The 15,570-nt window shown below is 38.1% G+C and overlaps 1 protein-coding gene across 2 annotated transcripts in view; it reads right to left on the reverse strand.

Moving 5' to 3' along the window:
• Window positions 1-3,815: 3,815 nt before the first annotated feature.
• PLOD2 (procollagen-lysine,2-oxoglutarate 5-dioxygenase 2) overlaps window positions 3,816-15,570 on the reverse strand; it is a 49,607-nt gene continuing 37,852 nt past the window's right edge. The window contains exons 11-20 of one of the 2 annotated variants that reach the window (XM_054282681.1): window positions 14,531-14,635; window positions 14,146-14,271; window positions 12,827-12,968; window positions 11,563-11,625; window positions 10,070-10,183; window positions 9,601-9,666; window positions 9,016-9,120; window positions 7,547-7,693; window positions 7,195-7,320; window positions 3,816-6,156 (exon numbers count right to left, since the gene is read on the reverse strand). In XM_054282681.1, the coding sequence (XP_054138656.1) occupies window positions 6,001-6,156; window positions 7,195-7,320; window positions 7,547-7,693; window positions 9,016-9,120; window positions 9,601-9,666; window positions 10,070-10,183; window positions 11,563-11,625; window positions 12,827-12,968; window positions 14,146-14,271; window positions 14,531-14,635 (1,150 nt within the window). In that variant the 3' untranslated portion in view covers window positions 3,816-6,000. The remainder of the gene's footprint in view (window positions 6,157-7,194; window positions 7,321-7,546; window positions 7,694-9,015; window positions 9,121-9,600; window positions 9,667-10,069; window positions 10,184-11,562; window positions 11,626-12,826; window positions 12,969-14,145; window positions 14,272-14,530; window positions 14,636-15,570) is intronic. The other variant, XM_054282682.1, reaches the window with a different exon arrangement.

Here is a 15,570-nt window from a genome sequence, read left to right on the forward strand (position 1 = left end):
AAAATGCTCTCATGCAGATTAACACATTTGATTGAAGTATAAGAACTGAGAATTTCCTCTATGTTCAAGCAACTCTATCAAAATCTCCAGTTTACAATTCCTGATGGCATAGCAAAAATAAGTGTGTGACAGCTGGATCTAGAAATTCTGCAGCAAATCACTATTTTATATACCAGGACCTAACCTACTTTACATGGTAAGTGTTTTAGACAATGACCAAATGCTTGAAATAGCTGCCTGGGTGAATCACAGTGTACAAAAGTGATTCAGAGATGATGAGTCTCTAAATTTGGCTGTGCCAGAAGTTCATTGTTGCACTCTGTGCCCGCCCACTCGTAGATTCTCCCAGCCCTGCTACAGATAAATCCAGCTTCTAGTGGCTTGCACTTAATGCTTTCTGCCCCAGCTTCTCATTTACTTCATGCTGGAGTACCTTTCTTTAGAAAGCACTTCTTACAGAAATAAGTGTACTACACTTCTTTCCATGTCTATGTTAGAAGTCTCTGAGGAAAAAGCAAGTTAACTCCCCGAAATCTTCATCTCTAATAAGCTCAGAGATTTGATATAATTTAGGAGCTAAAACATCAGAGGACTTAATCCTTAAAAAGCACATTCCATTTTCTCTAAGCTCTTTATACACATCCTGGGGCAACTAAGTTGGATCAAACTCTAGCAGTAAACCCTAGATTTCACTTTAATCAGTGTGCTTACTGTGGGATCAGAGCAGGATGAAGTTTACCCTCTCTGGTACTCTCACCAATTCCATCTCTCCATCCTGACTGCTACCACAAGAGATGGAGAAAGACCTATCGTTCAAATATTAACATCACAAGCTGAACACTTTGAAGTTGAACCTTTCCCTTACAGAAGAGTGACAATTGTTACCAGTCAGCAATTTGCTTTAAGGAACAAAGACCTGAGCAGTTATTCTGCTAGTCCTGCTGCTAGAGACATGAAGAAGTGGAGAACAGCAAGGCTGCAAAGCTCCTCTTCACACACAGTGATGACCGTACACCGTGAGAGACCAGTGACCCACGTGTGAGAAAGATTAAAGTCTCAAGTGTCAGCAAAGCCCACCCTGAAGGGTAGGTCCTAATGTTTTAAACTATTATTTAAACTATTAAATATGGTAAACCATCTCATGGGTTTACATTAGTGCTCACAGATTGTCATTCCAATTCAGGCTCTGAAAATGCAATGCTTTCGTGCCCTGCCTACACTACAGACACTGCAGCAAGGAAGTAGCTTCTAATAAATGTATTCTACTCCCTTCCTTCTTTCTCTGCGCCTCTGTCTCAACAGACTGCAGAAACAAAGTGGTACAGAGTCACTGGTAGTTGAGCAACTCCTCTCACAGCTAAGCAAAATTCTGGGAAATAGGAGAACTCTGGCTTGAGGCCAGCAGACCAGTTCCTGAGTCTGTTATATATGACTGAACATCTCCCTTGCCAACCTCAGGCACTCAGACATTCAACAGCCATAAAACAGAAGCAAGTGGAGCAGGCAAGTACCAAGGCATGCACAGGACCCAGAACATAAGCAGTTTTTTCAAGAAATCCCAGTTTTCTCCACTGTCTAAGCAGCACAGCATCACCCCAGGCCAAGAGGCTCCTCGCTGGCCAGGCTCTCAGCTTTGCTGCTTCTGCAGCTGCACTGATGCCAACACAGGCTGTAATCATGCTGACTGAAATCCTACTTTTGAACTGCTGCCACACTCTATTAAATAGCTTACGATTAATATGACTTTATCAGAGAGCTGATCTTACATTTGATCCTTGTGCAAAATAATCCTGAGGGGCATTGCTTTAACACAGCCAAAACAGCTCTTGTGAAGTGAAGCTTCATCCAGAAAACTCACTTTCCAGCAGCAATAAATTGCCAGGAGAAAAGATGATCCTGCATTTAACAGCCTTTGCATCATGCCAGGATATCAAGAGCTTCTCCTCCTGTTAGTTGTTAGTTTCTTGTTAGTAGGAACAGCTCTGTGCAAACAGCTGCAGAAGGAAGGAATTGTGTGGGGTGAATTCTGAACTTCTACCCATCCCTTCCTCATTTTCCTCTCCCCCTAGCCCTGAAATACAATAAAATGCAGCCACCACCCTGTAAGTGGGATGCACTTACACAGATTTGACCCATATGTCAAATAGGAAGATAATTACACACAGAAGAGAGGAAGGGGAAAAAAAAAAGAGACAAAGTGCCAAATATTTCACTGAAGAAAATAAAAGCTTCTCTTTCCATTTCTATTTAAGGTTTTGACCTAGCTTCTTCAGCACTGCTGAGCAAGACTATCTGCTTTATTATATCTTACATTAAGATACAGAAAGAATTTGTGTTGGAAAGCCATTTAAGTGGCACTTCCACCATCTAGGTACAACAAAATCCTGGCAGTCATAAATTACTTATTTATTCTTCCAACTCTACAGTTAACTCTACAGTTAACTCTACTAGTGTAAATCTCACCTCTAAGAACTACCAATATCAATTCTACAAATGCATTTTGTGAAAGCTCTCCCCTCCAATTTGTAGTATGCTGTGGAGTCCAAAACAATCCCCAAAAAAGTAATAGTCAAGCAATTTAATTGACACCTCAGTCATAGGGGCTGCTGAGACAGGAATTGTCTTCCCCTCCACTCTCAAAAATAGCAGAGCAGCTTATTCTGCCATACAAGAAAGTGAGAATTTACAGAGGCAAATTCAAAAAAATACTTACTCATTCCAGAACTGAATCCACTGAAGACCACATCAGAAATAAATCAGATAAAACTGAAGTTCTTCAAAAAGCTCATTGCAGTAGCTGAAGAGAAAAATCTAAACCAGTTCTTTCAAGCAGAGAAACAAAAGCAAAACCGGTTACACACGCGTGGGAGGAAAGAAGTACAAGGGTCCTTACTAGATTTTCTGTCTCTTTAATATTTCTATCTGCTGCAAAAGAGAAGCTGCTGTGGAAGCCCTGCACTGAATTAGCATTTAGTCCATGAATACAGCATTTGTGGGGGAAAAGTCATTATAAAGAAACAGGCACAATCAAATAGGTTTCATTATTATTGCCTCACTGAAAAAACCCTATTCTTTTGGGGCTAGTCAGTCTTACTCCTACCCACTCACAGTAACCATGATAGAGTAATCCTCTGGGAACAAGAAAATGAACTGACAAATAGATATTGGAATTACTTGTTGAACAGTGATGTTAAAGAAGATTAAATGTGTAAGACACAACCAAAAGCACTGAACATTTCTTAGGAGTACAGCTGGAATAGCTCACAAATATGAAATAAAACCAAACTATATTCAGCGTTTTTAAGCAAAAGGCGACTTCAGAAATCTATTGCCTATACACTGTTCTCTTACCCACACCACAGTCTCTCCAAGCACTTAACAGTGAAAAGCGAAGCCTGATGAAAGCAGAACAAACAAAATACTTTACAAATGCCTCATCTGTTGCAGAGCACCCTTGTGTCCCTGTACTCCCGAGGTTTCTCATACACTGCTGGAATTGAGGCTGCTGCTGGATCTTCTACGCCCCAAAACAAACTTTGCTAAAGAGACACAAGAGTCTAAGTGCTTTTAAAAGCAATGAAATAAAGAGAGAATCTTCTAATAGTGGCACTTCTGTTTAGTCTATGTGATTTCATATCCTCACATTCCAACAGCAGGGCAAAGCTTTCAGGACTAATGCAGGTGAACTGTTCAGAAAAAAATTCTTTTCCTGGCCTGTGTGAGTTCCCAAGAAGTTACTGAGAACACTTCCATACCTGCTGCTGTCCACTTGAAAGGCAGCTACCACCCTTTGCAAATACTTTATTGAAAGAAGAAATAAGAGAACATTAGTAACTCAAACATGGCAATCACATTTTCCCTTCCAACAAATGTGCAGCACAGTAAACAGAGCGTTAATTGACACTACGTGACAGAGTGAACTAAGAGTTGCAAACACAAAAATTAAGCAGCAATTAAAGCCCTCAGGGTTTTCCTTCAGGCAAAATACACACCAAAAAGATAAATTTTGCTGAGAATTACAGAATACATAACTAAAATAGAAGTTATAGGGGGGAGGAAAAATTCTGCAGAAGTCCAGAAACTCCCCTGTGCTACAGGATTGTATTTCTGTGATTTTTTCCAAGAAATCTCCTCAAAACAAACTGCCTGTTAACTGATCTAATGGTAAAAAACATTATTCTGTTCTAGGTTAGCCTAAGAAACCACAGACAAATGCTCAAGAAAAGATGACTAACAAAGGCTGGTTTCATTCTGAAGACTTGAAGACTTTCTTATCTGTAAGGTTTGTCTAAGCACAGGCAGTAGAGAGAGAGACACTGAGACAGCTGTTCCATACCAGGAAACAAAGCTGAGGGATAGCAACCCCCAAATATTAGCCTAAAAAGCAAAAAAGTTGACAGTGTAAAGAGAAATTAAAAGAAAGCAAAAAATTTCCTGTCAAAAGCCATTCCTTTTCAAACTAGCCCATTTTAATGTATTATTGGGGTTAACTCACTTTGATGTATTTGCTTCAGCATAACTTTAAATATGGCTAAAACTCATTCCTCAAAACTGCAGAACAGGGACATATGCAGATGTGGTTATTTTCAGTGAAAGACAAATCTTTGAAACTCTCTCTTAATCCTGTCAGCTGCAAATAAAGTTTCTGTTCAGAAAACGTGATATAAACCTTCTTCAAAGATACACAGTTAAAAAATGAAGTACTGTTTAGATCATCAAACAGCCTCCATATAAAAACAAACCCAGGAACCATCACTCCTGCTGGGGTTGTTCTGAAAGTGTAATGCAAGGCTTGGTACATAGGAACTCACTGAAATAACTCCAGTAGCAAACAACCCAAAATCTGACATGCCCATCTCCCATCTACAGATCATGACAAAATATTTGTCAGTAAATCAGTATTTTAAGAACAGTCACAAATGCAAAGAAACTACCTGATACATCAAGTAACAGCTGCTCCATTAATTTAAAATTACCCTTTATTTTTCTCAAGGTTTTCCAACATGTCGTGCATTTTGGCACAGCAGACTTTGAGACAGTCAGCTTCAAGTTTCTTTAAATTACAAACAGTAGATACAGTAGGAATATTTTAAACCAATTTTTTCAAAATAAATGTCAAGTTAAGACCCTTAGCTTTAAAAGAGACTGCCACCATTTCATTTTCCTGATACAAAATTCAAGTAATTTTAAGAGTAGAAAACTGTCCCTATAAAACATCCTATTAAAATTTACCAGCGTTCTGAAAATAAGCATCAAATTTCCAGTATCCATTGGGTGCAACTACACATTTAGAAAAATAACTCACTTTAAACAAAGGTCACTTGCTGAAGAAAAGTAAGCTTTCAATAGGATAAGTTCTCAGAACAAATGATAAAACATTTTCTCCTTAGATAAAGGATTTCATCCTTGTTCCATCTCTGCAATTAATTTATTTTTTTCTTCTAAGGGTGTACATTTCAGTATTGACAATGAATACAGAGACGTTTTCCCTTCGGTATAAACCAGCATATGGAATTATTGCTTACCAGAAACAACTGTAAACAAGATTAATTTGATTTTGTTTTTATGCTGTGATTTTCCTTTCTTTGGTTGGCACCAAATATACAGACAACCAAACTTCAGCTGTGTCACTTAACTGACTGAAAACCACGATCAATTTTTCCGATGATTTTGTATTTAGCATTCCTTGGGTTTGGGGTTTTTTCAACGAAGAAATGGGTTCACTGTGCTTTTCCATTTTCTCTCCTTACCCACTCTTTAGGACAGCAGAATGGAAAAACAAGTAGGACATGTTTACTTTGGGACTCAAGGCTCAGAGCAGATATCAAGAAATCTCCAACAATATTAGAACATTTTCTGTTTTCCTCCTTTTAGCCCAAAGTACCTCTGTTGTGTAGTAACAGTAACTTAGTTTCTTTTATCACCATCTTCCAGAAGAGATCTATAAATAAATGTTTATGTAAAGAACACTGCTGTTGAAGAGGACAAAGAAAAATAAAATTAAGGATCAATAAATGATACTGCAATGTATCTTGTGCCATTCAAGATTGGAAGTCCTTCGTGTAAATGTGTAAGTCTTCCTGGGTGCATGAAGCTCCATCCTTTCCTGGGGGACTCAATGGAGCAGTTGTACCTAAGGAATTTACATCCACCTCCCTGTAGTAAAAACACAAACACAATAAACCCCCAACATTTATCTTGTGCTTTAATAAATTCCTTTTTATATATCCATCGCTTCAAATAATTTGCTATTATTAATAGGTTGGGTTTTTTCTTTTACCTTCCATTAGCAATGTTGTTTACATGGCACCATCTTTAGAGCATTAATTAACAAACAAGCATTTGCAATCAGATTTCCCCTTGTCTCGCTTTAGCATTCACTGCATAACAACTCATTCAAGCAACAAATCTGACAAACAGATCCTCAATAACTTCACTATAGATTCTACCAGAGAGAAGCAAATTGTGTTCACAGGCCTTGTTTCAGGACTGCACCCTTCTCAGGGCCTCATTTAAACAATTCTTAAATGAATTAATCTGGCTGCTGCTTTTACTCTGAAGATGTGCTTTTTAAAACAGTACATGTGCCAAGCATATTTATTGGTGTTAAGTACTATGAATGATAAAGGCTTATAAACACAACAGGTTAAATTTCTCTGTAAGTAAAAGCTGGATATTATTGCCACTGCTCTGTCTAGCTCCACACTCTGGGGACTGTTTTATTTGAATCAATATCAGACCAGAAAATAATCTAGCTCAGAAAAAACGTGAACAGACACAATAGTTAAAAATTTTAATTCTGTGACTGATCTAAAAAAGAGCCATTAAGAAAAATTCTACAGAAAAGAAGTCACTTGAGGCAACTTGGCACTATTTAAACTCTTTTGAAAAACTGGTTTTCACTGTACAGAAATGAAGCATTTCAGAAATGTTAAAAATGAAATTACAAACATCTCCTAAGTTTTTCTTCAAACCCCTTCTCTCCCACCATCTGAAACCAGTTTGATCAATTCAGTCTGACTGCATCAACAGTTCTGGATCCTGGAGTTGAGCAAATACAGCGCTTGTCAAAAAACCACAAGGCAGAATGTATCTCAATTTGTGATGTGCATCTATTCCTTCTCAGCTGGGTCTCTATGCATTTGGGCTCTAATATTAGATACTCAAAGAACATTTTTTAAGGCAGTAACTCACCTGGAAGTCCTCTCCTACTTTGTTGAGGGCGATGTTGATGGTGAACGTGGAGGAGTCGTGGTGAGGTCTGAGCGACCGCTGTCTGTCAGGGCTGTATTTCACAACAAAGTTCAGCAGAGCATAGCCCTGCAACAAAACACAGGCAGACCTCAAGCTGTGAGCTGCCAAGTCACACACAGGATTCCTGGGAGTTTGTTTAAAGCTGAGTCAAAATAAAACATCAACAACATCCACCTATAACTACTGCTATGCCATATATAAACTCTCAACCAAACCAAAGAGGTGTATTCGTTAAAATACTTAAATTTAGTCACACCATGGAGTAATTTCTGCGAAAGCTTTTAACCCATACCTTGGTATAGTAGCCAGCAAAGACTTTTAGTGTGACTGGGGCAATGAACTCTCGTATGAAATGCAGCCATTCATTATCCAATCCTATTTGCTTCATGTGAATGTCATCGGTTGGGACGTTTTCATAACCTCCAGAAATGCGGCTGTCCTAGAAAACACCACAAATAGCTTGGAAACAGGAACATGGGATGTTTCTGACATTTCAACAAATATTTATTTGAAATCTGCAGAATCACAGAACTGCAACAAAGCAACGTTTCAGGGGCTGTCTGTACAGCAAATTCCACAGCTAACTGCCAAGGAAAAAAGTGTGCTGAGAGCAAAATCTCAAATTTTTTTATAGGATAAGCCAATATTCAGATGTGTCACCTGTAAATAAAAGGGTTTCTTGGGATAATAAGTTTTATTTGTTGAGCTGTAGATGCAACTGAAATTCTATCAGATCAAGAGACTTCAGGCCTCAACTTGACAGGGTAATATATGATGAAATAATTTGAAGATAAAAGTATGTTAAAATTCTTTCCAGAGGCTCCTACCTACATAACAATTATGACTATAGTTGCTCATGGTACCACATTTGTGAATAAGAGAAGCATTCCTCTGATTTTAGTGGTAGTTAATAAATACCTTGAATTCTCTGAGAATGTTGACACAATATCTCATAATATTTTCAGGTAACTCCTTAGGGGGACAAGTCCGACAAATCAGTACTTAAGAGGTAAATGAGTAAAACTTGTCTGAACAGCTATCAACAGCTACCCAAATTCAGCCTTGGGTAACTGTCAGGTGCCTGCTCCAGAGCTGCACCACTGTTGGTGTCTAATGTGCTGATTCCAAGTCTGCACAGGGTTTAAGTGGCACAGCTTGGGCAGCAGAGGAGCTGCAGGGGTGGCCTTTGTGAGAAGCTGCTGGAAACTTCCCCTGTGGAGCCAATGCCATCCACACCTGCCACTGCCAAGGCTGAGCCCAGCAGTGACAGAGACAGCACCTCTGCGGTGGCAGTGCCTTTCAGAAAGGGGATAAGTGGGGGAAGGTGTTTTTAAAATGTTGTTTCATTGCTCATTGTATTACCAATTGAACCAGAGTACAAAGTAAACTAATTTCCTCAGACTGAGTCTGTTTTGCCCTGTGTTGGCCATTGAATGACCTCTCCCTGTCCTTATCTCTCTAGTAAAATTTTTATTACTTTCTCTCTCCTGTCCAGCTGAGGGCAGTGACAGAGTGACTTTGGTGCGTGCCTGGCATCCAGCCAGGGTCAGCACACCACAACATTAATTGAAGAATGCCTCTAAATCTACTGGAGAAGCAGCTACATGGTAGACTAAACTAAGCACTTCTTACCACAAAGCAGATGTTTCAGACCATTGGCAGTTGTTGGGATGTTTGTTTGTTGCAGGACACTGTGACTTACTGTTGCAAAAGTAGTTAAGATCACTCATTAAGATTACGTTTATATAGGCTGACACTTACTTGGTGTTTTCCACCAGACCATTGCCCAAAATGTTCCATTTCTTCTACTAGTTCATCACAGGCAGTGTCAGAAAATATGGGAAACCAAAACACATCTGGACAGGGCTACAAGAAAACCCCAAATAATCAGAAACTTGATTCTCAAGCACAGTCTCACAAAAGCAAAAACTTTGGCTTCATTCTAAGCCCTGACCCAGCACTAAGAGCGTGTCAGTGCACCCACACCTTCTGTGCCTTATGGCTCTAAATAACAACCCTGGTCCTCCACATTACAGGTTAATATGGGAGAACAGCTTAAAACAGAATATCGCTTTACACAGAGAAAACTTATCCCAGCGTTTTAGAGAGGCAATGTTCATTAAATCACTGTCCCTAATTGTCACAACTGATCATCCAACACAAGTGCTCTGTCCAGATCAGTTGCATAAAGCAAGCAGCCAATATCAAATGGCAGAAATTCAGTTCTAATCCAAAACATTAAAAAACTGATTGGTCACAGACCAAAACAGTATTTGCATGGAAGTATTTACTGCATGCCAATTTATTATCACTCACTCAAATTTCTAAAAAACTACTTTTACTCACCTGTTCTACTATGTTATCAGTGAAGATCTTTGAGTAGTTTGGATTTATGTAAGTTTCCTTCCAATCCTAAAAAAAATATTATTTAAAAACATTATAGCAGAAGAACGATATTTGTAAGTGATAAAAAATAATTTCTATTCTATTCATTTGCTCTAATGAAAGCACCTGAAAAAATTCAAATTTTTGTTTTATTCTCATAAACTCATTCCCATCATGTCAAAAATCATGAAACCTGTTACCTCAGGGCCACATCTCCAATTTCATGCTCTGGTCACCAGCTGGCTTACTGATATGATATATTGTCATTTGCGGGGATGGGTAAGAACACCTTTTAGCACATGATCAATATTTAGCACACAGTAAACAAAAGTTCTCCACATAAAGCCTTTAAATTTCAAGCCCTTTATAATATATAAATTTATATATATTTTTAAATGAAATAACTTTTTAGCAATCATTAGATGCATACCACAGGATTCTCAAAGATCTGCCAGAGGTCATTGTTGTAGTGGGAAGTATTGTAGTTGGCTGTAGAAAGAAGTCTTCCAAATTCATGTCTGTTGGTAATGTACATGAAAACACCCTATACCAATTAGAGAAAGCATCATTAGCAAAACTGTCCATCTTAGCAAAGCTTTAAAAAGGTTTTCATGATTGTGCTTTTATAAAATATAACCACATATTTGCACACACATATTGTAAAAGTGCTGTTAATTTTCAGCATCCTAATTTTCAAATGGTTGACTGTAATCACCAACTACTCTTCATAACTTCTTGTTTACAAACATTTACTTCATTTATTTTCCAAACACATCAAACCAAAACATATATTGTTGAGAATATATGCAGAGTTATAGAAAGGAAAAAGCAGAGGAGTGATTGGTCGATTTGCTTTCCAGAAAACTTAAGCAGAACACACTGAAAGAATCTGATCTCAAACTGAAAATGCTCACAACACAAGAAAATCAACATCTAGGGTTTAGTTTCAAATTAAAATCTGAAAGAATAAGCTAACAATCAAAGGGTTCATGAAAGTCAGAACAAGAAACTTATTTCAGAGTATTCACTACATGATCCGTCTGGCGAATTGGCCTGAAATAAAAAGATATTGGCAAATACAGCACACAAGAATATTCAGATCAGCATCCAAAACAGCTGAGCACTCTGAAGTCTGTTCATGTAATTATATGGAAGATATCAAGTAAGATACAGCTGTATTATCAAGCTATTAACAGAAGGTATTAACAGAACTCTCTTGATTAGAAGTAGTAGCAGAAAATAGTATTTTTAAAAGAAACTTAGGTTCTATGAAAAATAGTATTTTGAAAAGAAACTTAGGTTCTAAGTTTCTAAAAGAAACTTAGATTCTAGACTCTTTTAGTTTAAGGTTTTTCAGACTAAAACTTTTTTTCTGAAATATTTGTGACTTTTGGATTTGCAGCAGATGAAGGCATTACCATTTGGGTACTTTGGTACTTCTATGTTTTTGTCTGAAAAAGAGTTAAACTGTTAGAAAGATAACGATTATGTTAAACATGCCCAGTTCTGGGCACTTATCAAATCATAAAATAGCTGCAGCAGGGAGAATAAGGAGGGCCTGGGTGAAAAAAACCAGCTTAAAGTGACAATGTGGTCACAGAGGGGGCCTGGCAGACCTACAAGTGATCTGAGCTTCACTCCCTCCTAGGACTGCTCCACCCATTTTAGCTACAGAAGCAGTGTCAGCACACCTTGACCTCAGAACCACCAAGGAACCCCCCTGAGGAAACCAAGAGCCTCTCTGAGATGCTTTCAGCTGGCATGAAAAACCTGTCCTGGCAAAAACCTGAACCTCAGCAGACTGGAGAGAAAGCCAGAGCAGCGTTTCATCAGAGGAAGTGGACAGAGGAGAAGTATCTTCCTGTGGTAGAGTGATACTGCATGTAATAATAACTAATGAATAAAAAACAAATAAAGCAACACCTTTGGGGCTCTGAGCATATGGAATGTTTCCGAAGAAGGGGAGTCTTTTTCCCTTTGTAAAGTCTAAAATGAAGGAGAATCATCACATCAGTTTTCCGACACAATCTCTTTCCCTTTTCCCAGCTAGTTTTAGGTTTCCACAGGTACATCAGAGAAATAGCAGCCTCTGACCAAAGCTGATATGCCTTCACAGACAACATGCATCTCCAAGCAAAGCTCTTCATACACATGTCAAAGCTGTTTCCACCAGCCCCTTCTTATCTGCTGCAGTACAAAACCAAGCACGTTCCAAACCCTCCTACAGCCCAGACTGACAGAGGAAAAGAGGAAGCAATTTTCTCATGAGCCAGTCAGATTAGGTTAATGAGCACATGGAAAGCACAGGTTTTGCAGGAACTGATGCTGAGGAGGTTTGGATACAACAGGACTGGATGGGGATGTTCTGAAGAATCAGCACAAACAGAGGAGATCATGCCTTGTTATGAGGGGATAAAAAAATTAATACTTGCCAACTTTTCTTGTTCAATTCAGCAAAAATATTTTTCAATGCTACAGTGTCTGGAAATAGGTCTGGTTTAGGTCTTATTTGTCTCTGTGCTGAAACTAGTGTAAATATCAGTAGAAATATGGATTTACAGATTCATAACTTTACAGTACAAATAAGTTCTTTCATTTCTCCCAGGTTAACACAAGTAGCATTTATCTGATACAGTTTTAATCTATCTAGAAAAATTAATGAGTATTTCCTGCTCTCTAAGAAAATTCCTACAATTTCTTAAATCACCTAGGTTTTTATTTATCACTGTCCATTATTAGTTTCAATATATATCTACCTATAAAAAATGGCAAAATATTCCAACTTAGTCTGCTGGAAGTTTCACACTGTATAAAAATGTGCACAATAGAGATGATCCAAGTGCACTGGTAAATTTTAAGTCACATACAGCACAGCAGTTGAGCTCTCTTTCCTCTACTGAGGCTGTGCCAAGCAGAAAGATATTTTAACTTCAACAGAAATTTTCAGGGAATTTAACTAGAAAACACCATGCAGTCATTGCATCAGTGCATTGGCCTTGAAAAAACCTCTGTTCTCAACAATTTCAAAAATACACCTGAAGGGTTTTATCACACAAAAATTGGCCAGTACTTTGAATTAGAAGTAAAACATAATATCCAAGATCAATCAAGTGAAGCAGTCTATGAGTACAGCAGGACACAAAGAAATGTGTGTATTTGCAAGCAAGCTGTTTCAGATACACCTTACCATCTCCCTGGCATTCCTGCAGAGTGCCATATCAGGATCCAGCTTATCACGCATGAAATAGTTCTTTTCTTTCATCTCAGACCTCAGAGTCTGTCCCTTAATCAAGTATATATTAGCCATGTAAGGGATATTCCATACTCCTCTGTTGAAAAAAGAAAAACGAACACAAAAATAGTTTAATGCTATGAAAACTAATTTGTTGCCTATTCTATCAAATCAGCATCTCTGTATTTGCTGACAAGACTAAGCAAGTTGCAAGAAGAAATTGAAAGGTTCCCAAGACACTTGGAAAACTACATCTGGACATCTCAAAAGTAGGCGTAGGCAGTAATTCAATTTTCATGAAATACTGTTATAAAAATATTGCAAGGTCAAATTCTCTATGGAATTTTAACTACACATGTACTTCATGTTTCCATAGTTAAGGCCATCAGTCAAACTCTCTGTTAATATTATTTTACAATACCAGATGGAGAAAGTAACTCCAAACCAGATTTTTAAATGAGTTTAAAGACTTCACTGAGACTCCACACAGCTGGTCTGACCTCCTCACACAAACACCCACAGACCACAGTAGGCCATGTGGGTTGAGCCAATTTCAACACAAAAGCATTGCTTTCAAAATGCTCCCGCTGCAGATTTCCCCCCTCTCAGTGCCACAAGCACCTCTTTTAGAACAGTAGGACTGAAAACAAGCCAGCCCTATTCAAGCAGTCTGTTTCAGACCCTTTTGTTCTTCCAGGGCAAAGAAAAGCATCACCATATGGAACAGTGAGGCTTAGAACAACTGAACATCACATTAATTCAGGGGAGGGATAAACCCAAAAGTTTATCCTTGACAGGAGTATTGCTGAAGAGCTCCTTAAGATACACATGACATCATATACAGGACAAAACAAACAAAAAAGTTATAGCTGTTCCATTGATTAAGCATTTGCCCCAAGGAGATGACAAAGTCATTTAATGAATACAACAACCATTCCTTTTGCCTGAGGTTGCAGGGATGTAGAGTTTTGGGTTTGCTTTTTGTTTATCTTGCCTTTTTCTGTACTGTGCATTGGTGAGCAACCAGACACCATCAGGCAGGTACCAGTAATGGCTGTCCAGACCTGACACCAGCTCTTCACATTAAACACTTGGCTTTTTTTTCAAGCTGTGAGTGGGAGTAAACAAGTGTATTTCTATGAAACAGAAAACACAAAAAAATATAGCTAACCTCATCTCTCCAGCAGTAATACCATACTCGTATATCTTCATGCAATATGTTGCTAATAACCACTGGATGCCCTGACTTTAAGAATTAGTTTGCAGTTACTTACACTCTGTTCCCTTGGACAATGTCCACATAATCTTCTGATCGAGCATAATAACCATCAGGGCTCAGAGCACCCCAGAAATTGGACCAAAGCTTCCCATGGCGAGTTACTAGTGGAGCAATTATCTTCCTATGAAGTGACAGATTGAATAAGAAAATATGAAAATGTGAAACTGAAATTCACATCAGGAATTGCTGTTTGACAGGAACAAAATGCTTTGTGAATTGATGGCCCCCAAGCCCATTATGAACTATGGCAATGAAATATCACAAGTAAACAAAGAGAATTTAACGCTGCAAAAATAAACAGGATCATATTTTCTCTGGACAGACCCCAGAGAATCCTTTCAATTTAGAGCAAATTCTACAAAATAAGAGATTTACTCTACCTGTTCTGTTCTATCAGTATTCTTAAAGTTTTTGGGTTTGTCAGGACGACATCTGCATCTATGCTTAAGTAATATTCACACGTTTTATCCTGGCGACAAAGGTCCCTAAAGAGACAAAAAAGAATTATTAACTCGTGTTAATAATAGTGTCCACATGGACACATGTCCAGAAAAAAATCACAAACAAAACAAACACAAAGATTAAAAAAAAGCCCAAACTACAAATAAGTACTGAAGTTATTCATTGCATTCAAAGTCCTCTGCAGCACAGTATTGTAAAGAAAGGTGTCTTCAGACTACAGTAGTCTCATTAACTGGAAGACTAAAATACATGGATTAGATGCCTTATATTTTCCTTTTAATTAACTGAGTGGCCTCTAGCCTTTACCAAGTCCAGTAATGCCTTCTATTGAGTGCCCTAATAGAGAATGGGGCAGGGGGAACATGCCATTAATTTATATAGCTGGGTATCAGTACAATCACTTAGCAGTGAAGTATGACCTTATTTAGTAAGCTCCTCTAGCAACTGGCTGTAATGCTGTCTTTGGAAAAAGATTCCACAGATGCAATCTGAATGATAATTGAAACCTTATGGAGAGTGTAAGACAAAAACTTATAAACCTTTATAAGGAAACATATATTTAAAGACGTCTTCTTTGTCTTTTTGACCTACAAGAACAACAAAGTTGGTAAAGAGAAATATAAACCAATTGCAAAGGCAGTGAATTTATACTGGAGAAAGTAATTGAATGTCTCCATACACTATTTCTATCAGTTGTGAATTTGATCTCAGAAGAATAAACTGCACAAATTCCCATGCCTTCAAGAGAAAGACAAAGAAAACACATTCTATTGTAAATATGAAAAATACACAGACTATGTTTGTATGTTTCTGGCAGGGTGGACTTGCTAGGCCAAAACTTGGTATAGTGAATTCAGCTTTCCTATGCCATCAGAATAATAGGAGATTATAAGTAATCAAATATACTTTTAGAGAAGGTGGAACAATTTCCTCAAGTCAATACTACAGAAATAGCTTC

Source organism: Melozone crissalis, unplaced genomic scaffold (genome assembly GCF_028551555.1).
Source record: "Melozone crissalis strain CALT ecotype California unplaced genomic scaffold, PUWL_Pcris_2 ptg000034l_1, whole genome shotgun sequence".
Taxonomy (NCBI): Eukaryota; Metazoa; Chordata; class Aves; order Passeriformes; family Passerellidae; genus Melozone; species Melozone crissalis.